Source organism: Malaclemys terrapin, chromosome 8, assembly GCF_027887155.1.
Source record: "Malaclemys terrapin pileata isolate rMalTer1 chromosome 8, rMalTer1.hap1, whole genome shotgun sequence".
NCBI classification, from domain to species: domain Eukaryota; kingdom Metazoa; phylum Chordata; order Testudines; family Emydidae; genus Malaclemys; species Malaclemys terrapin.
In genome coordinates this window covers 103,324,676-103,351,969 of record NC_071512.1, presented here as the reverse complement: position 1 = coordinate 103,351,969, position 27,294 = coordinate 103,324,676, and the positions used below count along the sequence as shown (strand labels likewise).

At 44.8% G+C, this 27,294-nt stretch overlaps 1 protein-coding gene across 3 annotated transcripts in view; it reads right to left on the bottom strand.

Moving 5' to 3' along the window:
• Nucleotides 1–23,864, bottom strand: part of TRABD2B (TraB domain containing 2B) — a 399,542-nt gene extending 375,678 nt beyond the window's left edge. For 2 of the 3 annotated variants that reach the window (XM_054037760.1, XM_054037762.1), the window contains exons 1-2: nt 23,322–23,864; nt 21,243–21,803 (exon numbers count right to left, since the gene is read on the bottom strand). In XM_054037760.1, the coding sequence (XP_053893735.1) occupies nt 21,243–21,803; nt 23,322–23,429 (669 nt within the window). In that variant the 5' untranslated portion in view covers nt 23,430–23,864. The remainder of the gene's footprint in view (nt 1–21,242; nt 21,804–23,321) is intronic. The other variant, XM_054037761.1, reaches the window with a different exon arrangement.
• Nucleotides 23,865–27,294: the final 3,430 nt, after the last annotated feature.

Sequence of the window (27,294 nt, the reverse complement as noted above, 5' to 3'; positions counted from 1 at the left end):
GAGGAAATTTTTTTTTGAAAGTGCCAATATTCTTGTGAGACAGGAACACCAGTTCCCACCTGGCTCTAATCACAATGAAGCCTTACGTAGTTACTCTGTACATTTCTCTTTCAACTGGATGTGGAGTTCTCCTTCACTCCAAGTGTTAAACTGCTGTGTGGCATTGTCGCACACAGTTAAAATACGCTGTAGGAATTATTTTGGGGAAGTTCTATGGCCTGTGTTATACGGCAGGTCAGACTACATGATCACATTGGTCCCTCCTGGTTTTGAAATCTATTAATCAGTGAAGTAACTGCCTCATGCTTTGCCCCAGAGATAGCTGCATTTCAGACAGGAGTGAAGAGATTCCTGTATATGTACATATGTAACTAATAAATAAAGCATTTTGGGTCAGGATCAAAATGTACGAAATGATTACGGGTTGAACCCTTATTACTTAAGGGCCCTTTTGTCCCCTGAATCTCTCTTAATTGCTTTTGAGGTGAAATAATTCATTTGTATTCAGGCACTTCATTAATGTTTACAGGAGAACGCAAACACACAGGCAAAGCAATAACTAAATGTGAGCACAAGACGTGTGATACGATAAATGTCACTCGAGCAAATATTTGGAGCTGTTTACAGAGAGGCCTATTAAGTCCTTTTGAAAATCTGTGCAGCACTGCTGTTTGGTTTCTACATAGCAACTCCAACATAAACAAATGGAAGATGGCTAACTCTCTTGTTATGACATCTGGAAACCCAAGGATATTGGAAGAAGCTGACTGGATGCTATGCTATACCATGTAGGAACAGACTTATCGCATGAAAGTGAGACAGGTAAAAGTGGGGCCATTCACGTTACACAGCCCATGCCAAAAATCAGCTGATTTTCAACAGATCAACCTGTATTAATATCCCCCTTGATAGATAGTGTTAAAACTCAAGGGGAATCGGTTGGTTACGAGTTACACAACCTGGGGCACTTTCTTTTTCAGAAAGAGTATGGTTCAGAGAAAGCAACTTAACTGTGGATTTCTTTCATTACAAATTGGCATGAAATTCAGCCAGAAATTGTGCGAGTGTGTGGAGAAGTGGCATTCATTGCAATCAAGTCTGCGTTGGACTAAGACAAACAGAATAGTCACCAAGGGATAGAAGAATGTGTCATGAACCCCAGCCTTTTAGCATCCTTGGTCTCCATTTTGCAAGTGTTTATTCCCACTGAAGTTAGCAATCAGTCAAGCTTTCCACAGCTGACCTTTCCTCACCAATTCCCTGGATCAGGTCCCACAAATAGTACATTTTCTTATCATGAAAAACTAATACATTAACAAGGAGAAGGAATTATGATGGGGTATCTCAAACTCTTTCCTAGAGATAGGCTGCCTAGGAATCTTTAGGGTGCTAGTGTGAAAGATTGTTGTGTGGTGAAGGTACTAACGTAGGACTCAAGAGACCCCAGATTCAATTCTCTCCTCTGCTACAGCCTCTCTGTGTGACCTCGGACAAGTCACTTAGGTCCAGATCCTCAATAGAAGTAAAGTGCTTAAAAGCCTTAGAGAGAGAGAGAGAGAGACAGACAGACAAAGGGCCAGATTTTCAGTTCCCTGTAGGTAAAATGAGGATGATAGTTCTGCCCTGCCTCACAGGGATGTGGAGGATATATACATTAAAGATTATGAAGTGCTCAGATCCTGCAGTCATGGAGTTATATTACTACCTATGGTAGCATTTGACCTAATATGGAATGGTTTCCGTATGAGGAGAGATTAATAAGACTGGGACTTTTCGGCTCAGAAAAGAGAGGACTAAGGGGGGATATGATAGAGGTCTATAAAATCATGATTGGTATGGAGAAAATAAATAAGGAAGTGTTATTTATTACTTTTCATAACACAAGAACTAGGGCTCACGAAATGAAATTAATAGGCAGCAGGTTTAAAACAAACAAAAGGAAATATTTCTTTACACAATGCACAGTCAACCTGTGGAACTCTTTGCCAGAGGATGTTGTGAAGGCCAAGACAATAACAGAGAGTTAAAAAAAGAGCTAGATAAATTCCTGGAGGATAGGTCTATCAATGGCTATTAGCCAGAATGGGCAGGGATGGTGTCCCTAGGCTCTGTTTGCCAGAAGCTGGGAATGGGCGACAGGGGATGGATCACTTGATGATAACCTGTCTGTTCATTCCCTCTGGGGCACCTGGCATTGGCCACTGTTGGAAGACAGGATAGTGGGCTAGATAGACCTTTGATCTGACCCATGATGGCCGTTCTTATGTTCTTACTTAAGCAAGTACCTAAGGTAAAATCTACTTAGGACAACTTGTGTTTTGCCTGGTCTGAACGACTAGTGCTCAAATCGTACTCATGAAGTATTCATAGATTTCAAGACGACAAGGGACCATTGTGATCATTGGGTCTTACCTCCTTTATAGGCCAACAAATGTCTCCAAAAATAATTCCTAGAGCTGATTTTTGAGAAAAAAACAACATCTAATCTTGATTTTAAAATTGCCAGTGATAGGAAATTCACCATGACCCTTGGTAAACTGTTTCAATCGTTAATTATTCTCCCTATTAAAAACGTACCACTTATTTCCAGTCTGAATTTGTCTCCTTTCAACTTCCAGCCATTGGATCATGTTAGACCTTTCTCTGCTAGACTGATGATCCCATTATTAAATATTTGTTCCCCATGTATGTACTTTTAGACTGTAATCAAGTCACCCCTTCACCTTCTCTTTGTTAAACTAAATGGATTGAGTTCCTGGAGTCTGGAGTCTATGACTATAAGGCATATTTTCTAATCCTTTAATCATTCTTGTGGTACTTCTCTGAACCCTCTCCAACTGATCAACATCATTCTTGAATTGTGGACACCAGAACTGGACTTAGGATTCCAGCAATGGTCTCCCCAGTGCCAAATGCAGAGGGAAAATAACCTCTCTGCTCCTACTCGAGATTCCCCTGTTTATGCATCAAAGAATTGCATTCCCTTTTTGTACTAGGAGTTCATGTTGAGCTGCGTATGCACCATGAACCCCAAAGCTTTTCCAGAATCACTGTTTCCCAGGATAGGGTCTCCCATCCTGTAAGTATGACCTATGTTCTTTGTTCCTAGATGTGGACATTTACATTTAGCCCATATTAAACTGTATATTGTTTGCTTGTGCCTGGCTTATCAAGTGATCCAGATCATTCTGAATCAGTGACCTGTTCACTACAGTATTTATTACTCCTCCAATTTTTGTCTCAGCTGCAAATTTTATCAATACCGATTTTAAGTTTTCTTCCAGGTCGTTAATAAAAATGTTAAATAATGTAGGGCCAAGAACTGATCCCTAAGGAACGCCACTAGAAACTCACCCATTCAGTGATGATTCCACCTTTATAATTACATTTGGAGACCTATCGGTTAACCAGCTTTTAATCCATTTAATGTGTGCCATGTTCATTTTATCTATTTTTTTAATCAAAATATCATGTGGTACCAAGTCAAATGCATTACAGAAGTATAAGTGTATTACATCAATACGATTATTTTTATCAACCAAACTTGTAGTTGCATCAAAAAAGACAGCGTTAGTTTGGCAGGATCTGTTTTCCATAAACTCACGTGGATTGGTATTAATTATACTACCCTCTTTTAATTCTTTGTTTATCAAGTCCCGTATCACCCTCTCCATTACCTTGTCCTGATTGTATTACCCATCTAGATCGGAAGCTGAAATACAAGAAATCTCATGGTTCTCCTGGCTTTGCTACATAAAACGCTCACTACAAACCCTGTTGGACTCACCCATTACTCTGTTCAACGTGAATAGGCTCCCAAGACTGACAAAACACATCCTTTTCTCACCTCGTTGGTTGTGAGCCGGATTATATATCACACAATCATAGCACTGTAGAGCTGAAAGGGATCTCAAGAGACCATCTAGTCCAGCAGTTATCAAACTTTAGCAACCCCCATTTTGATTTAAATTTTTTTGCAGACCTCCAAGACCCCTGCTCAGCCCCAGGCCCTGCCCCCACTCCACCCCTTCCTCCAAGGCCCCACCTCCCACCCCACCTCTTCCCGCCCCCACTCCATCCCTGCCCTTCCTCTTTCCCACTTCTTTCCACCCCCTCCCCTGAGCGCGTCCTCTCCCTGCTCTTCGCCCTTTCTCCCAGCACCTTCTGCATGCCGCTGAACAGCTGTTCTGCGGTGTGCAGGAGGCTCTGGGAGGGAGCAGGAGGAGTTGATCAGCAGGGCTGGTGGTCTCAGACATGACCCGCAGATTCCCTGGACCACCCTCGCAGACCCCCAGGGGTCTGCAGATACCAGTTTGAGAAACCCTAATCTAGTCCATCCCCACATGCTGAGGTAGGATTAAGTAAATCTAGGCCATCCCTGAGAGGTGTTTGTCTAACCTGTTCTGAAAAACCTCCACTGACAGATTCTACAACCTCTCTAGGTAATTTGTTTCAGGGCTTAACTACCCTTATAGCCGTGTTATAGACTAACACGGCTGCTACTCTGAAACTTATAGCTAGGAAGTTTTTTACTAATATCTAAACTAAATCTCCCTTGCTGCAAATTAAGCTGAATACTTCTTGTGCAACCTTCAGGGGAAATGGGAAAAAAAATGATCCATGTTTTCTTTATAACCACACCACCACGTTTTAGCTACCAAGTTTGCTTCCTCCTTTTAGAGGTGGCAATTAGGGTATGATACACAGGAGTGCTAGTAAGAACACTGCACTTTGTAACCATGATCCCAATCATATGACTGGGTCCTTGAAATAAATATCAATATCCCTATTGCATGACAGGGCTCAGCATTCTCCCACACCAGAGATGACTTTCCAAATGAAACCAAAATGAAAAATAAAGCAAAAAACCACCAACCCACAATAATAAACCACAGACTCATTCCAGCTACTGTCTCTGAAACTCAGTGACTTCTGATCACATGGCCATTACTTTCTTTTTCCCCCAAAAAAGAAACCCGTTCAGCCACTGAGAAGTATCTATCACCTGGGTTTGCGGCTTCTGGTGTTTTTCATGGTCAGCAATGGGGAGAGTATGTAAATACCATTCTGGAGAGTCCTAAGAAACAGAGAACCAGTGTCTACCTTGGTTTTCTTTAGGCACCTTCTGGGCCATCTTTAGGAGGGACCGTGGGGGGTTATTGATGCTGTATGACCTAGCTGTTACATTGGCAGGTTGCAAAGGGGATAACTCTATTGAATATTTATTGGAGTATTTCATCTGGTCTAACTGTGTGCTATATAGCTCGTTTGGAGCTACAAAAGGTTAAAACAGCTTGACGTATTAATGCCAAGGGACAAGCAGCTTCTTTGATGCTAATACCGAGGGGTTTTCTGGTCCACGTGCCCATGAGTCTCTGAACCGGGTGATGCTACAAAGCACTGTGCTAGTCTATACCTGCTACGTGTGGATTCTGGGAATCATCTGTGAACAGTTTTGCTTCAGCCAGGTCTTTGCTATTCGTACTGACTTTCCTGTTAACCAGTGATGACTGCGCAAGGCAAGGGCTTGAGCTGGTGTGCGTCAAGTGATGGATCAAAGAGAACTGCTGAGCCAGGCCTGAGCTGTGGCCATGACTGGTGCCTTGACTCATCTAGAATCCCAGAGTGAGCAAACCACAATTTACAACGGGTTAGGACATCGCTGTGTGGTGTGTTGCACAACAGCTCAATTAAAAGCCATTGTAATCCCCTAATAAAAGAATCTTTCCAGTGTCATAAAAATTAAACCTACACCAGATTAGATCCTATGCCTTGGATCAAGGGCAGACACGAATCTCAAGTAGTTCTGGAGGTTCTTTTGCATTCTTCTTCCAGAGATCACACTTGAATCTTCTCTCTTCGGTGACAGCACCCATGCGTGGCCAGAACAGGACATCTCTGGCTCACCTCTTATACTTCTCAATACCCAAGCGTGCATGGTGGACCCTGATCCCGGATAACCAGAAACTTTAAATGTTCAAAACCAGTATCAGGGTGGAATTGAGTGGCCAGGGCCTGTCTCTGCTTTCTCTCAAATTCATGGCAATAAATGGCTCAGGGCTTTGCACATTACATTTCTCATGAGCTTGTCCAATCTTAAGTAACACCCAGCGAGCGCTCCAAGTAGTCAGTTTATTTTTCAGAAGGGCCCTATATATTAAGATATAGAGCTCTATTCCATTACCGGGACAAGAACCAGTGTGAATGCTGCGGCTAAATTATTCAATTTTGAGAGAGTGACTTTCAGATGCAAAGACGTTAAAGGCTCACATCTCTCTGGACACCCTGCTTCACTGAGAATGAAATGAATGCCTTTACAAGCAAGTTTGAGTTATGTACTGTACAGTATGTCTCGTTTCACAGCCAAGCCACTTGAGTTAATAATGAAAAACCTCTTTGGCCTCATACAATTAGCTGGGTAAAGAGCCAGTCAGCATAGGCAGGCAGTAAGTCACTGCCACAAACCAAACGCACAGCCAGACGACAGCACAAATCCAGGAACACTCTTGCCCTGAGCCTTTCAATTCTCCTCTCAGACAAGAAGGGTGAGTTATTCCAAGATGGTTTAACTTGCCTAATTAGACTGCCTGGTACTTACATAACTGCCTTAAACAAACAAACTGCGACATTGTGCTCTATATTTGGAATTAAAAAAAAAAACATTTGAGGAACTAACTTAAGATGGGACATTGTTTGGAGCAGCAAGGAAGACACTGGTTACTAGCAATTGACCTCTTAAGCGCCAGCTGGCTATGCTCACTTGGTTCCTAGGGCACTGCACTTTAGATTTTGAAGTCCCTTCTCCTCCACAGGCTTCCTGTGTGACCTTGGGCAAGTCATTTAGTCTCTCTGTGCCTCAGTTCCCCATCTGTACAATGAGGCTAATAGCACGTCCCTACCTCACAGGAGGATTGGGAGGATACATCAAAGATGGTGAGATACTACAGCAATGGGGTTTATATAAGTTCCTTTGCGGAATATTAGGTCAGACCTATAAGGCATGCTGGGGTGGATGGGATATTGGTGCCACTATCTGGTTGTGGCCTGTTGGCATACGGGACACAAAAGGGGGTAAATCTCATTTAGACTATCTTTCAGGGAATCGCCAGAGCCACAGCTTAACATCAGCCTAAATCACTGTAGGGGAAGATACTCTTGGCAAATGGTGCCAGCCTGCCAACCCTGCAGACTGATTCCTTCTCTTCGCCATAGCACAGCAGGGGTCAGAACAATGCAAAACCCATTGGCCCCATCCCACCAACATAACTAAATCTGGATCTAGAGAGATGGCATCACATCAAAGATGGTAGCTCAGTTTCCAAGGCCTTGCGCTCTCTGTCTCTCTCAAGAACACCAGCATAGGTACCGATAAGCACCAGTGATTTTTGTTGACGTCAAGACCTAATTTAGTGGGCGCTCAGCTGAGACAACCAATTCATCCCACAAAACCAACCAAGCAGTCATCAAATGGTAACAAGGTTTTTTTTTCCCATGAACTGGTGTCACGCTAGAAATCGAGCATTGGGAAGCTTCAAATCCCATTACCCACCTATTCCCCCAAGCCACTCCTTTGAGAAAAAGCCAGCCTACTTGTGTTCAAAATCATCTCCCCTTTGGGCCAGATGAGTGCCCCATTCCCTTGGACATACATCAGAACTCTGGAGGGGGTTTTCATTACTGAGCAATGAAACTGGCAATGAAAAATCTAACCTCAAACTCATATTTCTTTGTGTCAACAGACTGTCACAGTTCTCTGGACCACACCGTATGAAGCAGACGTGACTTCAGAATAATTCTGGCTATAACACAGGACTGGGAGCCTGATTTGCCATTAAGCCTATTTCTAGATGAGCTGTTTTATTACTCATTTCTTGAAAATGTTCTTGAAAAAGTCCTTCTCTAAGTCTGGTTTCCATTCTACTCAGTAACTGTGTGGGATGAATTGGTTGTCTCAGATGAGCGCCCACTAAATTAGGTCTTGACGTCAACAAAAATCACTGGTGCTTATCGGTACCTATGCTGGTGTTCTTGAGAGAGAGAGAGCGCAAGGACTCAGTGGTCCTTGGAAACTGAGCTACCATCTTTGATGTGATGCCATCTCTCTAGATCCAGATTTAGTTATGTTGGTGGGATGGGGCCAATGGGTTTTGCATTGTTCTGACCCCTGCTGTGCTATGGGGAAGAGAAATCAAGCCCTGCTCTTTCATATTTAACCCCGCTAAGTGATTAAATGGTATAATAAGCAGTTAGCATGGTTATCGAGTCAACATTTGTCCTTTTGTGGTATCCCAGACAACACAAATAACTTCTAGAACCAGAAATCAACTGCACTTTAGTCAATAATTCCTGCTGACCACATCCATGCTACTCAATTCATGGACTATATCCTCATCTGTAAACTGACACAGCTTCAATTAAATCAGTAGAATCAGACCCATATATACCAGCTGGCAATCTGGCCCAATTACATTTGACTAGTGGAATAAAATTCACTATCTTGATTGTTTGAACATTGTAAATCAGCTACAGGCCAGAAAATACAAGGCCTTCAGTAACTCAGCTATGTTTCTCAAGTCTCATTTTTCTCACTGCCCTTGCATCTTCTTTATACTGAGAGCTTTGCATTAGCCTAATATTGAATAGATATCGTAGAATCATAGACTCTCAGGGTTGGAAGGGACCTCAGGAGGTCAACTAGTCCAACCCCCTGCTCAAAGCAGGACCAATCCCCAGACAGATTTTTGCTCCAGATCCCTAAATGACCCCCTCAAGGCTTAAACTCTCAACCCTGGGTTTAACAGGCTAATGCTCAAACCACTGAGCTATCCCGTAATAGGAAATGTCCATGGAAAAAAATCAAAAGGAAACAAAAATGGCTTAGTTACTGATAACTCGTGGTATGCTTTCTGCATCAGTTAGCAACCGTAGTTGCTAACAAATGTGATAAGTCATTAGGCTGGTTATAAGCGTTAATGCGGTTTCTAAAATATTGGCAATATGCAGTCAAGATATAAAATCTTTAAATAAGGAAATATTCTCCCCTTTGTTACTAACAGCAAGCTAGCTTATGCAAATGGAAAGAGCTTTAAAAAAATCAACCTATTGACCATTTGTTTACTTTTTTTGCATTTCACTGCACATGAAACCAGCCTGGTCAGTTTCACTTTGTTTGTAGACAGTTTCCTTTTCTAGTTTTCATGAACTGTGGGTAATTTTGTCCCTTACAGGAACCCCAGTACAACAGCAGTGGGCACAGTACAAGAACCTGGATAGAGAGGTACTGGAGAAAGATTAGATAACTAAATTAGTTAGAATCCAGTGAACAATGCTATGTTGGTATGGCAAACATTTTGGCCAGGATACTCAAAAGTGACTAGTGATTTTAGGTGCTTCTGTTTTGGGGTGTTCAAGACATCTGGGAGGTGGTCTGATTTTCAGAGATTGGGGGCTCAGCACTTTCTGAAGATCAAGTCTCCAGATGGGCCCCCCAAAATGAAGTCACTCGAGCTTACTGGTCACTTGAAAATCCTGGCCTTTGTTTCCAAATGTTTGTTAAGAAAATATAGAAAAGAAAATGAGAAGTAAGAAAATTTCCCCTCATTTCCACTTGTGGGGAAGGCTAGCCCAGTGGTTAGGGCCCACTTCTAGGACTGGGAAAACCAGATTCAATTCCCTGCTCTGCTACAGACTTCCCATGTGACCTTGGTCAAGTCTTTTAGTCTCTCTGTGCCTCGGCTCCCCATCTGTGAAAGAGGAAAAATAACACTTCCCTGCCCCACAAAGTTGTTGTGAAGATACAATATTTTAATGAAACTGAGGCATTGGGGCCAGATAAGTAGGTAAACAGACATTTGTTTCACCTCGTCAATGTTTGACCAGGCAAATTTCCTAGGGTTTTCCATCCGGCTTTTCTCAGGCAAACCTTGCCCTCCCAGCTTGTCCCTCCCGCCCCCACACAGACTCTAAAGGAGGTTTTTGAGGGAGTAAGAATGGTAGGATTTGTCCCATAATAAATGGAAGGTTGCTCACTCCCTACACATATGGGATGCTCTCCTGGGTCCAAAGAAGTCAACTGCAAAACTCCCATTGTCTTCAAGTATTCGGGTGAAGGTTGTCGGTAGGGATGCATTAACAGGAAATAAATAAACAAATATATTTTAAAAGTTACCCTAAAGTTAGCCAGAATGGCAGTATTTAAAGAAATCAACTCAGGCAATGGGCACGTATGCGCTGGAGAATGGGGTGTTTAAACCCATGTTAAAATCAGTCTTATAATGGGAGATTTGAAGAAGACGTAAAAGCTTTCCATTCATTTATATCAAAAATATTTGTGCTGACAGATTTACACAATTTAAACAACATGCCGTGGTGCCATCCCAAAGTGCCAGACGTATGGTTTTAATTTATAGGCTTTAGCAGCTTCCATTGACATCACGTTATGATAATGAAATGACTTGCAACAGAAGCTTCTTCCAAGGACCTCATAGAAGCATAGAAGCTGTAAAGAGTGGAAATGCAAATGTTAAAGAACACGGTTAGCATACCCAGCGCTAGGAAAGATGACTGAAACGAACCTTTGATTTACACGTACTCACATCTGAGCTTCGGGACCAGGTTCCGTTTGCAGGGGCATCAGCAAAAGCGTTTAAGAACTTTGTAAGGAGTCAAAATATTGTTAGATGTCATCCTCAAGGAATAGAGCAGGAATAAGCAACTGCAACACACACTTGACCACTAGAGGGAGCAGAGGATGGAAATCCAAAGAAGAAGAAGATGGCAGAACTGTATTTGTTGAGTTTGTGTAACCCCTTGGTGAGTATGTGTTATGGATCCTCCTCTGGGCTAAATCTGAGTCTCAATTACAGAGCCTTGTCTCTTTAGCTCAAGAGGAAGCACCTCATGCCTTTAGCTCTGGAGTCCCTAATTTAATCCCCAGTGTGTTGGCCATCACGCTTGTAGAAAGAACCTTAGCTCTACCAGTTTCTCCCATCCTTCAATAAATGTCTTCTAACAAACTGAGCCTTAGAAGGTTTGGAGGTTCAGGAAAGCCACCAGACATTTGGGATGGGGTTACAAAAGCTTATCCATAACTCTTAGGTCTGAAAAACTGGGCTGGAAATAAATAGCATAGAGGACGAGGCTCAAAAGGGAGATTTCTGATATTTCCTCCTTCTGGTTGTCTCTCTACTGTTGTATCTTCTATCATGGCTGGAGCCTAGAAGTACAAAGACTCACGGAAATTAAAATAAAGAGGGTCCACCAACTTCTTGAACTTCAGCAAAGTTTTGTTGTAAACGTAAACCAAGGTGCATGAGGTCTTCTTATCTTACCTCAGTCGTATGGCCCATCCACCCTACTGCTAATATACTGTATTTTCATTCATCCCTTTTGATTTCAGTCTTATTATGAGCTTGGCTTCTTTTCAAACCTTTTAGGCCAAGATTTTCAAAAGTGACTAATGATGTTGAATACCCTACTTGCCACATGATCAAGGGGGCTGGTTTTCAGGAGATGGGGGCTGGCTCAGCATCCTCAAAACGAGGCCTCGTTAAAGTCTCCCGGGTTGGGTAGTCGGAAACTGAGGCACCCAAAATCACTGGTCACCTTTGAAATTCTTCTTAAATAGTGTGTATATAATCAATCCTCATGCTGTCAAATGTCATCTCTGTGTGTGTGTGTGTGTGTGTGTGTGTGTGTGTGTGTGTGTGTGTGTGTGAGAGAGAGAGACACAGACAGACAGACAGCCCTGGTCAAAGCATGCAATAAAGCCCATAGACAGGCAGGATAAATCCTACCTATTTATTAAATCTAGGCGTGGATTAACCAATATTTCTCCTTCACATGGTTCATTGTCTGTGGTTGTTATAGAAAACGAAGAGGTTAACGATGGAGGGATTGGAACCTGAAGTGCATTACAGGGGAAGCCTGTTCTGCCGTCTACAGCACAGTATATCACTCTGAAGTTCCCAGCCCTGCCTTGCCAAGAGCTCTGCTGCAGACCCCAGTCCCAGCGGGAGCACAAAGTGAATTAGTGCCCTTGCTTAAGATCATTTCAGTGCAGGAACCACTGACCAGCCGGAATGATGTGGGTTGGCTTTATAATGTCGACTGCTATCCACCAGGGACTGAGGGAAGACCGTTAAAGATTTCACTGAGGGCTGGAGGTTGAACTGTACTTGAATCGAGGTTCTGAAGGTCTAAACACAACACTGTGTTTAGAGTCCTAACCTCCACAGAAATCAGTGGACGTTAGGAGCCGATGTACCCTTGTGGATGTGGGCCCATATCCCCAGTGCGACATGCATCTCCCCAGGTGCCTTTACTCCAGTGGGTGAAGCAGTGCTCTGAAGACCCTTTGCAAAATCTTGTCACCTGACCCATGCACTGTTACAGAGTCAGGCTCTGGGAAACAGGGCTCAGGGTTGTATAGCGGAGCATGCCTGCCTCCCCCCCTTTACACAGCAGACTTATACCATTTCTGCTCCCAAGGGGCCCTCTACAGACACAGAGGATTATTAATTATTTGTATTGCAGTAGTACCCCGCAGCCCCAGTCATGGAACAGGCCCCTACCGCGCTAGGCACTGCACAAACAGAATAAAAAGCCGGTCCCTGCCCCAATGAGCATGCTGCCCAAATAAGAGGATGGATACATTTCCCCCCTTCCCGGATGTGCAGTTTTAAAAATGAGAGTTGCCTCCTGCAACAGACGGTGGCATTACTGGCCTCCAGAATAGATCAGGGATTGCCACGCAATAGCAAACGGCCCAGAGGAAAGTGGACTCTGGAGTGGTCAGAAAAAGCCTTTCAGGTCCCATTCAACAGAGCGACGCGCCGTCTAACAAGGTGGCCTGTCTTTGCAGAGCACACCGAGTTTCCACTGCACGCCCCTGTTCCTCTAACATACCGCCCAGTACTGATGGATCAGTCGGATGCATTTCAATACTCAACTGCACGAACCGTTCTGTCTAGCTACGGCAAAGTCTCCCTTGATCGGGAGCACTAGTCCAGAGGGACACTGATGGGTTATTTTAGGCCAGAGATTTGCCAACGGGGCTAAGCACAAGAGAATGTGAGGCTCATTACGTTCCCCTCCCCGATCTGATACCAAAGGAAGAGTCTATCTATAGCTTAACCTCTCTGCAGTTGCTAGCCCTGGAGTAGAAGCCATAACTTCTTCATGCCATGCTGTGTGATGTGTTAGGGCCACTGGCTCTGCATAATGGTGCCTCCAATCGCTCCTCTGGTCTCCTGTTCCCCATGCTGGCTTGGGGTAGTCAACCTTCAGGCCACACAGAAGATATAACTGGCTCCTCCCCCCCGCCATCTGTCTAGGCACTTCTGCCTCGTGCATCCTAAGCACAGTGGTTAAGTGGGTCAGAGGGGGGGGAAGATTTGCATAGGCTCTGCACTATAGCTGTCTTTCACCCAGGGAAATTAGAATGCTTTCCTTTCAGGAAATTGCTTTAAATCGGTGGCATTCACCCTTTGCCATTTCAGGGAATCATGGAACCTGGTGACCAGAATCTCCCTCCAGTTTAGTAGGATGGAAGTGCAGGGTCCCTGACACTTGTTTTGGCCTCCCCTGAGAGGCACAATCGCCAGGCTGGGAACCCTTGTTTTAAATATATGTTGAGATCGGGGGAGGAGGGGGGGGGGTTGATTAAGAAAATGTAAAACCAAACAACGTCCATTTCATCATTATTCAGTGTTCCTTCAAGAGCGCCAGAATCAAATACAGATTGACCCCTTCACCCGTTTAGTCCCTTATCCCCACTGACTCTGAAGTCTAGTCATCGGTGTGTCTCTGGGACAGAGCCCTGGGAGATGTAACAGAGCACAGAAAGTTGCCCCTGGTGTTTTTAAGGGAGTGTTTCATAGATCCTGAGGCCAGAAAGGACCATCTAGTCTGACCTCCTGTATAAACACAGGCCCAGAGAACTTCCTCCAAAATAATTCCGAGAGCAGATGTTTTAGAAGAACATCCGATCGTGGTTTAAAAGTTCTCAGCAGCGGAGATTGTGTGGGATGTAGACACTCCACTGAAGGATTGCAAATTCAACCACAGCCACAGCGTGTGAATATGGGTGAGCTACAGGCAAAACTCGCCCGGATGTAAAACACCAGCCACAGACTAGGACCCCATGGTGCTAGGTGCTGTACAAACACAGAGGAAAAAAGAGAAGGGGCCTGCCTAAAAGAGCTTCATATTTCTTGATTTTGGGGGGCTAGACTCCTGGGCAATACAGTGAATGCACTCCAAAAAGGAAACAAATGGCATCAATATCAGCTGTTGTTATTGTGGTGGGAATAAAGGGGGTCTCCACGCTGGATCTGGCCTACAGGGAGATGAAGGTAGGATCCAGGCAGAAGAGCCTGCCTTCATAATTCTCTGCAGAAACCCCGGCTTGGAAGCAAGATGACCTTCAGCTGCATGGGGGGCCCCTGTCTAACAGGGAAAAGGGCAATACAAGTATTGCCTCAGGATTAGCGTCCTCTCACAAATTAAGCCACAAGTTCCCTAATTTGAGGCCTTACCATAAGTTAGGCTATTCAGTTACCCAATCTACTGCCAGTAAAATAGGGCTTAAAACACACTATATAAGGAATCGAATGGGTAGGGTGCAGGGAAAGGTAGCCTCTCCATATTAGGAAGCAAACAGGTCAGGTCCGGGAAGGGGTAATCCTCACCATATTAGGAAACAAAAGGATGATTCGGAAGGTAGGAGATACGGCGGGTACCAAGAGAAGGATAGGGATAAAAGATGCTGTAACCATAACTCGGGGCTCACTTTGTTGGTAGCGAGGCAGAGGGGAACGAGTGGTCTGGATGCTGTGACTGAATAAATCGCTTCTTACCACTCCACCCGGCTTCATCCATCATTTGGCCCCACAACAATGATTATTATTTAATTTCTATATTTAAATAATGCTCAAGTGCCCCCATCAGGATCAGCGCACCATTGTATTAGGTGCCGTGAAAACACATGGAGAACCAATCCTTGACCTGAAGAGTTTGGAAACTGAGACCCTGATCTTAACCAATGGATCCACTAATCAAGACCACTCTGATATGAAGGGATCCACCCCAGGAAATGTAACTGCAGGACAGGGGCTTATGGACGAGAAGCTGGATATGAGTCAGCAGTGTGCCCTTGTTGCCAAGAAGGCCAATGGCATATTGGGCTGCATTAGTAGGAGCATTGCCAGCAGATCGAGGGAAGTGATTACTCCCCTCTATTCGGCACTGGTGAGGCCACACCTGGAGTATTGCATCCAGTTTTGCCTCCCCCCCCCCCCACGCACACACCATAGAAAGGATGTGGACAAATTGGAGAGAGTCCAGCAGAGGGCAATGGAAATGATCAGGGATTGGGGCACATGACTTACAAGGAGAGACTGAGGGAACTGGGGTTCTTTAGTCTGCAGAAGAGAAGAATGAGGAGGGATTTGATAGCAGCCTTCAACTACCTGAAGGGGGGTTCCAAAGAGGATGGAGCTCGGCTGTTCTCAGGGGTTGCAGATGACAGAACAAGGAGTAATGGTCTCAAGTTGCAGTGGAGGAGATCTAGGTTGGATATTCAGAAACACTATTTCACTAGGAGGGCGGTGAAGCACTGGAATGGGTTACCTAGGGAGGTGGTGGAATCTCCACCCTTTGAGGTTTTTAAGGCCCAGCTTGACAAAGCCTTGGCTGGGATGATTTCATTGGTGTTGGTCCTGCTTTGAACAGGGGGTTGGACTAGATGACCTCCTGAGGTCTCTTCCAACCCTAACATTGTATGATTCTAACCCAAGCGATATATGAAGGTTTGTGGGGGTGAGTAAAGTGGTACAACCGAGTATATACAATTTATTATATACATTTGCAATTGAATATCAATGCTGTAGATTAACTGCCAATTGCCCCGCAGGCCATCTTTAACTGGCTGACTTTTTCTTTTATAGGCATGATGCCAGAGCTGGACGCAAAAGAAAGATCTCAAGGAGGAAAACAGAATGGCCCTTGAGACCCGTATGAGAAGTAAATTAGATTTTATAAATCTTTCAGGTTTTGATAATTTGGGGTATAACTATTAGTAGCAGCTATTAATTTTTTTTTTTTTTAGTACATATTTTTATCTTAAACAGTTGCCCAGCACAGGTTTTAAAGTGACACCATCTTGTGAGCTTTTTGCAGCACACACACAGGACAGAATAATTTTAATTTTGCCTTGTGCCTTTTCATTATACATTTTATAGAGCTAGCCGGAAAATTACACCTCCCCTCCCCCCACCCACACACACCTGAGAAATTCAGATTTTCTTCAAAAAATAAAACAGACTAAAACTTATTTATTTTGGAGGGAGGAGCTTTTGGCAAAGGTAGACCAAAAATCTTCTGGTATTCCACCACCAATATCTGAAATATTTAGGGCTTTTGGCTTTATTGTTGGTGGGGGAAAAAATTGAGAGAGAAAAATTGTTTGTCAAAATCCCACTTTCCCACCAACACAACCCTCCCCCCCAAAGGAAAAAGCTTTTTCATCAATAACATTTTGTCCGGTTCTAAACATTTTAACTTTTTCATCTGTTTTTGTTTTTGTTTTTAAACTGGGCCAGGTCCTCAGTTGGTGTAAACTGGCATTGCGCCACTGAAATCAGAGCTATAGCAATTTGTACCCTCTGAAGATTATGGCCCTTGCACGTGCAAAAATATTTACTCTTTTTCAAAAAGGCGCCAGGAATGCTGGGCACACCCAAATATTGCCCTGTCTGTATAGTAATATTTCATGTCTGTATATTCATATTTCTGCTATTCAGGGCCCAACGTAAAGAGTGCAGATAGATGTCACCGGCCAAACATGATGGACCACCCATAGTCCTTTTATTAAACAGCACTTGTACTCTCTGTAATCCTATCAATAGCGTAATCAGAGCTTCCATGTCCCAGAGTTTGATGGAACAGCAGGACCTGGGAAATGAAGACTGACTTTGTTAACAAAGCCATTTCTCCCACTTAATTCGGACTCTCCTTGGTGGGAAGTAGGAAAACAATGTTTATTTGTGCAGCGAGTGAGGGGGGAAGAGAAATGAAAGGAAGAGACTAGCTAAGTGTGAAGTTTGATCTGGCACTATCTAGAGCTCCTTTCTTCCAGCCTGTCTCTGATCCAATCAATTACAGTTTGATATTACGTCTCTCATTTAATTTATCCCACCACATCTTGCAGTGATCTGAATCTGATGATTATCTAGATTGTGACTAAGAAGGAAAACCTCGACATCTTGAAGATAATGAACACAGCCTTCGTTCAATCAGTGTTATTTCCCATGTATGGATAGGTTTAAAATCATCAGGACAACACTGGGTCTTTAGCAAGGCTACTTTGCAAACAGGAAGCATAGTAACGAAAGGCTTTGCCACCAGCTGAATGTGGATTAACTGTGTGGACAAAGAACTAGTGATGGGAGATGAAAAAGAGTGAAGTGGATAATATATAGGAATGAATTAGAGGGCGGGGAGTAAATACCTTCTTGGCAATCATGCTGGGTTCCATGTCTAGAGACAGAACTGAGCAGCAAAATTGCAAATCTTCCCCGGGAATCGGGGCTCAGATACAGGGGTGAAATCCTGGCTCTGTTGAAGTCAATGGCAACAGCCCCGTTGGTTTTAATGAACACCTGATTTCACCCAGGTCCCATTACAGAGTTAGGAGCTGGCTGCAAAGTTCAGATCCAAATCTGGATGTGAACTTCCCCAAATTTCAGCATGATCAGGTGTGGGGTAGGGCCCACCTCTACCCAAAATCAAACAGGTACTTTAGCTTCCTGGAAAGCTTTGTTATAACTATATTGGAGCTTTTTGACAGTGGGGTCCCAAGAGCACCAGGAGATATTGCTCCTTCTAGAACTCTAGGAAGCATTTTCTCTCTCTAACCCCATGGAACATTTGTGGGCAAATCACTTCTGCTCCCATTGGCATTCATGTGTCTGCCTTTCCTCACCCCTTGCCATATAATGCCCTAATCTGGGGCTAGGAGCCTAAAAACTAGAGATGGGCCTGAACTGGAAATGCAGATTCCATACACCTCCACACGACATGAGTGAGTTCAAAATATGGACATGAAGCAGGACCTGAGCTTGGAGATTCAGGGCAGTGTCTGTTAATAACTCAGGCCCAGATCCTCAAAGAGATTTAGGCACCAAACCTTTGAGCTATTGCCCTAAAACTTCACTCCTAATCAAAGCTACTAAGATGGATCCATATAGTTCTGATCTGTTCTGAATCATATTCCAGCATTGGGAACGTTTGGAGTCTGAGGTTCTGACCCACCTTTACTTATCACACTTGGATTTAGACACCTTCACCACCAGGTGTGTTGTTTGCTAGTGCTGGTGCCCGATCCTGCATTTCGTGGGTAACCAAAACTCTCACTGAAGTCACTAGGAGTTGGGGGTGTTTGTAAATACTGGATTGGACCCCTCTCAAGCTCAAGGACACTTAGAAGGCAATTAAATCAAGGGTAAAGCTGCAGTATATTAGCCACATGGTTTCCATATATCAGCAGGGAATACTCTGCAGAAGTCCCAGGCGGAATGGAGGCTCAGACTACGAATGTTATATTGCCAAGGTGCACAATGGGAAAATGATATACCACCTATGTTCTCAAAGAAGCAATCAATGACATTGTACATCTTAATTTTCTCATGTGGATAAAACGATTCACAAATCGAAGGAACTCTAGGCATGGAACATTCCTGGTTAAAAATGCAAAAACCTCCCATTTCTTTCTTAAACAATCGAAACCAAGTACAACGGGGTGATCACTTCTTGATTTCCCCTTCCTCATGATATCAGATTAACGGATTTGGTGTACAAAGTCCTATTCAAAATTTTCAGTAACACAAAGCTGCCTTTCAGATTGGGCGGGGCGAGGGGGACAGGGAGGAAACCAATGACTATTTTTTTTAAACTTACTAAGGCAAACATGCTGGATTTTTCCCTGGAAAACAAAAGCACAGAGATGTTTAAATGAGGCACAATTACAAGACTTGGTTTCCAAATGTTCTTATATATTATACGCAATATTGCAGTAATGCTGAAAGCAGGTAAGAAGTGCTGATGCCCTTAGCAGATTTGGGAGTGTAATTTAGTGCAGATGTTCTCAAACCACACACACAGAGCGGAATACAAGAACTGGTCAATTCCTGATTTCCATTTTTAGTATGTTTAATTATGTGTGTCTTACCGAAGACTCCAAGATTTAGAATTAAGAGGAGAAACCTAGTTATAGGAACCCACTCCTCTCAATTAGCACAGCAGTGGGACTGCTAGACAGAGTGATAACATTACAAAATGACTACCGCCAAACAATTTGCCAGGTGCCAGAATGTATTCACCTTAAAGGAAGCAAGTAAAGAGCTTTCTGGTTAATTTTGTCTCATGTTGTTTTGATGGCCACCTTTCCAGAAGTGGCGTCAAGCCAAGCAAAATAATATTTTTAAAGTAACTCTTGAATGGTGACCTGTTTTCGTAGTAACATCAACAATCCATAATAATCAAAACCTAACATTTTGTTAATAAAAATCCGAATTTTCCACAAAACTCCCCGTTACCGTCTATAAAGCAACTCCTTTACTAAATAGGTAACAGTCCTAATTCTTTTTAAAGGAAGGGGGATTCTATGTACATGTTAAAAATTAGTGACTAAAAGGAAAATAAGTTGAATTATCATCCCCTGAGTACTATGGTAAGAACATTTCTTTGCAATTCTCTTTCCCTCACACACAAAAATGTGTAATATGATTCACATTTAAAAGGCTTCCAAGTGTAGATTTTTAACTAAGGTCTTTCATGTGTTTTATTTTAAGTACTATTTGACCTACTACAGCCAACTAAGATTGGATCAATATTGGGAGGGTACCGTGGTTAATTATTTAGACTTCGGTTTTAAAGAAGTATGTGGTCAACAACAAAAAAAGGCGGTTAACTCTTTGAAGGAAAGGGAGAAGCAAATTCCTTGTCAAAAAACACAGATGTCTGTAGTTTTTGGTTTAGAAATAAGAATTTTTTAACAACTCAAACTATACTTTCCATGCTCTCAGAGCCCAGGCTCTCACTGATTTGCTGTGGGAACTCTATATACTCGGTGTACACTCTTACAACTGGGAACATTAAAGGAATTTATTTTTGCCAAAAGAAAAACAATGTGATTTTTCGCTGTAAATCAAAACCCCTGTTAGATCTTTGAAAAATGTATCACTTGGTGACAATCTCTCCACTTAAAGAGTCACTGTGGATTTTTTGTTTAAATAAGGACAGCACGGTAGGACAGGAAATAGTTGCACTAACAGTAATGACGAAAGCCGGTTTAAAAAAAAAATACATTGTAATTATAAGTCATGGTTTTCTCTGGAATATTTCCCTCTCCCACTCTTTTTGCTTAATTTCAGAATTTCACAAAGCAACGTCAAGAGCTGTGAATGTATTTCTGCTAGTCCACTCAAATGAAATCGATCCTGGCTTGAAATGTGGTTTAGAAAGCTGAATTACCAACAGAAAGAGACATTCTGGATTCAAACTACACCAACACTTGCTCCTTAATCTGTCCTTCACTTTCCAAACTTCACCTCCTCTTCACAACCCCCTCCCTTGCAGATTCAAGAAATGAAAATTCAACTTATCTCAGTACACAACAGCTTATATGAAAGTCCATTTCTTTAGACGTGGAATAATAAAGTAAGAACACCCAAGCAGTTTGCATAACATTAAACACACTGAAAACGACATTAAAACTCCCTCCGCCCCCCCATCCATTCAGTTCACATTTTTACTTCTGAGTTGCAGGGAATGAGAGGATGGCGTTAAAAACTTTTTACCAAGTTGCTGCAGAAATTAGATACTAGGTTTGACACCTTCCCTTGCATATTACAAACTTGGGGACACCACATCTCGGTGCCTCTGGCTCCCTAATATCACCTGCAGTAGAGAGAAAGAGAGAGAGAGCGCATGTGTGTGGGTACACAATTGTGTCGTGGTGGCTATCCCATGCACACACAGAGTCATCTCTGCAGATACACAGCACCCATCAGTGTTACGTCACTTGATCGCTGCATTGGGTTGCTGAGGGCCTGCTCCATGCAGCTTCAATGGGCTTTGGCGCATGCCCTGTCTTCCTGAGCTCTCTTACCCTGGTGCTGGTCAGTTTCCCTTCCCCCCTGCTGGGACGGACAGAGAAGCCCAGGGGCCCAAGCCCCCCTTACCTGGGAAAAGTTGAGCCCATTCAGTGGGTGACACTGCTCTTCCACCCTCTCCACAGCCCCTGTCCTCTTCTTCATCCGCTCGGCCTCCTGGGCCAGGTAGAGGTCTAGCACAGGCACCCCTCGGGAGCGGATGTCCGTCTCAGTCAGGGAGTTGACCATCAGCATCACCCAGACGGGCCTCTTACGCTCCCAGTTGCCGGCGATGGCATTGAAGAGGTAGTCAGCGTACAGCCCCTTGCCCCGCTGGTCTGGGGTCATCCAGTGTGGCAGCATCAGCTTGACGTACTCCAAGTGCCGCTTGAGGCGGCGGTAGAGCTCCCGGGGCAGCACGTCCTGCAGGTTCTCGCCGTGGGGCAGCATCTGGCAGCTGGCCAGGCCTGAGATGGTGTAGGGATCAGTGAGGTCCAGTTCAAAGTACACGCTGGAGCTGGCCTGGAACGCTGCCTTGGAGTTCTCAGGGATGAAGTCCCACACCCGCGTGTAGGGCACGTGGATGGTGCCAAACAGGTAGGCCGGAGGGTCCCGTTGAATGGTCCACAAGAAGGAATTTAGCTCTCCCTGCTGGGGATGGGGGAGAGACAGAGTCAGAGCCAGTCCGCTTGGGGGACGAGGCTCAGGGCCAGCAAAACCACAGGACAGCATGTGAGAGAGAGAGAGAGAATTTTATATACAGCAACTCTGCCGCACACACTATACTACAACAACACACAGCCTCAGTAGAGAGGTCTATGAGATATACACCAAAACGGTCTAGCTGCATAGATCCATACGCAACACAGATAAACCATACATAAACTGTCTCCGTCTGCAGGTGCACACAAACACACACTCCAGGCATATACACACTGAACGGCTATAATATACAGGGACAGATCAAATACAGTTTCTGTGCGAGTACCTATCTGAATAAGAAATCTCGTCATCTGCATTGTTCCTTGGTATAACTGCGACCGTTGCTTGCAAGACGGCACTGTGTGTGCAGTGCGCACCCAAAACATTGGTTCTATCTCCACCTGAGTGATGAACGGTTGGTTGTGTACTAATGTGGTTCTGGGCGAATTAATCAATTGTTGGTGAGTTGTGAATAAGCAAGTAAATTTGAGAACTACAGTTCAAGTTCAAAGTGGCCCTGGAAGGAATCCAGCCTTAAAATTAGTAAGTGAACGCTCCCTGCATTCAATAAAATAGAGTCCATTCTATGTTGGCTATAACACTTATCCCATTAGCAAACCTAGCTTGTTAGATTTCGGCTTTAAAATCTAACCGGCACCTTGGCACCTTGGCAAATTCATAAAAATGGATCCCTTTTCAATAACTGTATTTATCTATATTTCTATAGCTATGTATACACACGTGTCTCTGCATAATTAGCATGTAACCATACAGCTAAATGTGGTGATGGCTAGATCCACATAGATGTCTAGCTAGATGTAATATATATACAGAAGCTATAGACACACACTGCTAAAGGGAGGCAGTGTGTCGATATGGAAAGACATACAGAGAAACTGTATTTAATCTGCGCGTATCTACACCCATGTATAAACTCCACACACGGAACTTGCATGTTTACACCTGTGTGCACTCAGCCAGACGCCCAGCCGTGTGGACGTGGTGCCTGTCTAGGGGCACTGCCCGGTGTGTGTAGAGATGCAGCTGGATGGGCTCTCTGCACAGGAGCCCTGGATGTGTGGATCCAGCCAGGCAGACGGAGGGACAGTGACCCCCTTGGGCTGTAGTGATCAGACCCACCCCTGAGCAGAAAGTGCCTGGGAGCTGGCGTGCCCTGACCCAACTGTCCCCCCCGCAGCCTAGCCCTGGTCCATCAGAGGAGAGCGAAGCAAGCAGAGCCGGGATGGGGCTGTCTCCATGCCCTGGGAGGGGGGACTGATTTGGGCGGGGAGAATAAAAAAGCAGCGATTATCCCCCCCCCACCCTGGCACCTGGAGAGGAGACTGCCAGACAGAGGGCCAGTCCCCGCTGCGGATCGCCTGATGGTTTCCTGGGGCTTGGGCGTGAAGCCGGAGCGCGGGGCGCAGGCGGGGGCAAGGGGAAGCAGCCCCGGGGAACGCAGCTCACCGATCGGGGCAGCTCACATGGCCCGGGCTCCATCTGCTTCCTCCTAGATGTGGCGCCGGGCAAGATCCCCCCGAAGATGAAGTAGATCAGCGCCAGGTTGGGTTGCATCCTGCCTCGTCCCAGCTGAGCCTTCCCTGGTGGCTTTTCTGGATCTTAACCCCCCCAGACCCCTGCCCTTGTTATTCAAACAAACTTTGCCCGTCCCGTCCGCAGGTGACAAGTGCAAAGCCGGCGCCTGGAGCCCCCCCCCCGTCTCTGCTCAGGGCTTGTCAGACGGTGAACGGCTCCGCAGAGGACGAGCCCGGCTTTGTGCCTGATCCCCAGCCTCCGCCATGCTCCTTTTGCAAATCGGAGGAGCCACTTCTGAGCTGGCCGGAGCAGTGTTTCGGCGTTGGGAAGGAGGTGGGAGAGCAAAGGCGCTTGTCAGGCGGGGGGGGGTTGGAGCCTCGCTGGTGAGGATGGATTTGGTGATTGCTATTTGAACAGGCACAGGAAGGCGGGTACTGATCAGCATGTCAATATCACACACACACACACACACACACACACACACGCAGCGAGGAGGCAAAAACTCACAGCAACTTCCAACTTTCCCAAACTTCCCATCCTCCTGAACTTTTTTTTTTTTCGCGCTGCAGGGAGGAGCGGCCGCCACTAGAGGGCGCCTGTTTCTCAGTCATCTAACCAGCTGGCGCTGAAGGCTCAGTTAATAGGCATCTTTACCCTGCTGCAAAGGGACCAGTTTGATCAGTCCGCGGGTTTCCTAGGTTCAGTGCGTCAATCAATTGCCCCCAATGTGAGCCACCTGTAGCAGACTGATTATCTCCTGCAGCTGGAGAGGGAGGGGGGGAATCAAACCCTCTGAACATGCAGCTCCAAGATCCCCCCTCAATTAGTGATTCCTTTTGAAAGGTGAGTTTCTTCTTAAATCATTGCCAAACTGCCAACCTTTCCGGTGTCTTTCCTCATTACTACAGAAGAAGAAATGTGTTCCCCCCCCCCCCGCCCTTCAGTTTTATTTCTTAATCTGGGCAGGGTCCCATGCAGGTGTTTGTATAATTCACTATCCCCGAGTGCATTTGCCTTCAGTCCTTCTCCCTAAACAACTGTAAAAAATGACCACGCGCCCCTCCTCCCCACTCCTGCATCCTCCAGTATAGAATCAAACCACAACTTTGGTTTTAAGCTTTTGAAACAGTTGAATGTGCATTTTCCCACATCCACCCCGCTTCGCAGTTGCCTTTGCACCCCTGGGTTGAAATCCGGATGTAGAGCCTCATGAGAAAGTATGTTCCTCTAAAGAGAGCTCTGGTCCAATTTTGCAAACATCAGAGGGTCAGATAAGACACTGCACAAGAATCTCAAAGCATGGGTGGCTTGTCACCCCTTGGAAGTGGCGATGTGAGGCTAAAGGCTTCAGGCAACATCCAGGCCCAGTTAAAGTCCGTGAAAGTGTTGCCATTGATTTCAGCATGGCCAGGATTTCACCCTTAGATTCTATGGCCAGCTCTTCCATTTACTTCCTGCATGTGCTTGGGCAAACTGAACATAACCCCTCTGCACATGGGTGTCCCCATATCTAAAACGAGGGGACAATGTATGTACAGTGGGCCGAAACCACCCACATCCATACAACAGAACAGAACAGTCCCTATCTGCAGTAATCCAAATCCTTGATCCAAACACTCCCCAGACTTTGGGGAAGTTTATATCTGAGCGTCGATACTCAGGTCGGTTTTTAACATATGCAATCATAAAATCGACCTGGGGTATGTATTGAGTGCTCTGTGGGTACGTTACATACACACTGTGCTGTGAAGAGTTGAAGGTGACTGGGTTTTTAACAACAAAAAAAGTTAGTTCCTTACTCATATGCAAACCGCACACTACTTACTGAGTCTTTAATCAAATTCAGAACTCCCATATTTGGTAATGGGCATTTGCCAGGGTAAAGCTGGCAGGATCAGGTCCCTCTGACTAATTATAAATAAGATTCTTCTAAAACCCGGGCAAAGCCTGAAATGACGTCACATGCATCAGTCACTGTGGTTACTGTTAAACAAATGTAACTACACAAGACGATTGAAGGGGCTTTGACGTTGAAAGCAAATCAAATTTGTTTTGCTTGGATTCCGTTTCTGGCCTGCAGACATGAAAACAGTGTGTTCTCCTAACAATAGCTTTGATATCAGTGGCACATTTTTATAGAGGAAAATTAGACCCATGGATTTATCAGACAGATCCTGGAGATAGGAACCGCGTAAAGGAGAGAGATTTTTTCCAACTAAGGCCATGATCTGGCAAAGAATTACATTGACTTCGGTGGGGCTACCCATGTGTGTAAAGTTACTTACGCGAGTAAGTCTGTACAGGACCATGTTTACAAGCTCTCTGGAAACCTTGCAAATCGCTCCATGTGGCTGTAGGGGTTTGCCCATGCAGAGCTCTTTGCAGGTGCAGGGTTGGAATTGTAAACATGCGTATTTACTCTAGATGACTGCATTTCTCCTTGGTGCGTGCTGTCACAGCTTCACCCACCAGAGGCTCTAAACTGGAGTCCCCAACCTTTTTCTATAGTTCTTTCCACCCCTGCCCATGTATGATGTCAGGTTTCAGACATGTAGGATGTAATAGCTTTTAAAACATACCCTTGTTTATAGTGAAGAAGCTGCAGCTGCTACCACCGTTACCCAGACTGGTGCAAGGGCTGGGAGGGCGTGCGAGGCGGGCCTGGATGCCTCGATGTTGCCCCTTCGTGCAAACGTACAGGGCCTGCCTTATGGGGGAGGGATTCGGGGAGCTCAGGGTGCCAGGCCCATCCCCACCCCCTGTAAATGCCTGGCAGGCTTAACTGCTGCAATCCTGCCATGGCCTCACCCAGCCATGGTTACCATAGCAATGCCCTTATGAAGTGACTCCTGGGTATGGTAAATCGGTGTGGTAACAAGGCAGCTTCTGGAGGCACCATTACCTATTCCATGATTAGAGTCTCACTTTGTGGCATTAAAAAAAAAAATACAAGGAGGAGTCCTTGTGGCACTTTAGAGACTAACAAATTTATTTGGGCCTAAGCTTTCGTGGGCTAAAACCCACTTCATCAGATGCATGGGGTGGACATTTACGTCAAATCACAGTTTGTCCTTTGGCCAAGCTGGTGATATTTATCAATGACATGAACAAGACTATGCAAAATGTACTTTTGTAGCTTTGGGGAATTCTTGGTTAGGCTGTGCCTCACTTGTCTGGCCTGAGAAGCCACCCCTCAGTGAGGACTTTGGACCTTCCTTCCATCTCTGGTCTAAAATAACCCATCATTGGTGACCTTCAGGGCATGCCACAAAAGCTGCCTAGGGCTGGGGAGAAAGCCGAGGGTGTGTTCCTGGGGAGCCTTCCTGGCTGGCTGAGTTATCTGTATATGATTAGTTAATGCTGGTGGTTGGCTGAGTAAACATGTTACCTGTAGATAAGTATTTACTGCTGCTGGGTGGTTGCCACTATGTTAGTGTAAATTGAATTGATAATTAGGATACGTGAAGCTTTTAATTTCAATGTCTCACTATGGCTTAAATCTAAAGAGCTGCATAAGGAATAATCACAATCTATCTCCTAGTATTTTGGTGCCACTCCTGTCGGATAGTAAGTTGTGTACGGGCCCAGCCCGCAGTGCTCCTAACAAGAATCGATCTATCAGTGCACAAGGGCAACGCATGTAGCCATTGCTAGGTAAAAGGCAGGTGCACTGGGATCAATATATACCCTGTTTTATGGCAAATCCCCGAACCATCCCTTAATGCAAGCGCCGTCTAGCTGGGAAAGCACAGCCTCTTGTTGATTTATGCTGCTTGAGGGTGAGATGACTAAAGTAACCATAAAAAAAACAGGAACGTACATCCCAGCAGGAGACAGAAGCCAAACTGTCCTATTAAAGTGGCGGAGTCGGGTTGTGGAACTTTCAGTAAACGGTCCAGGGAGC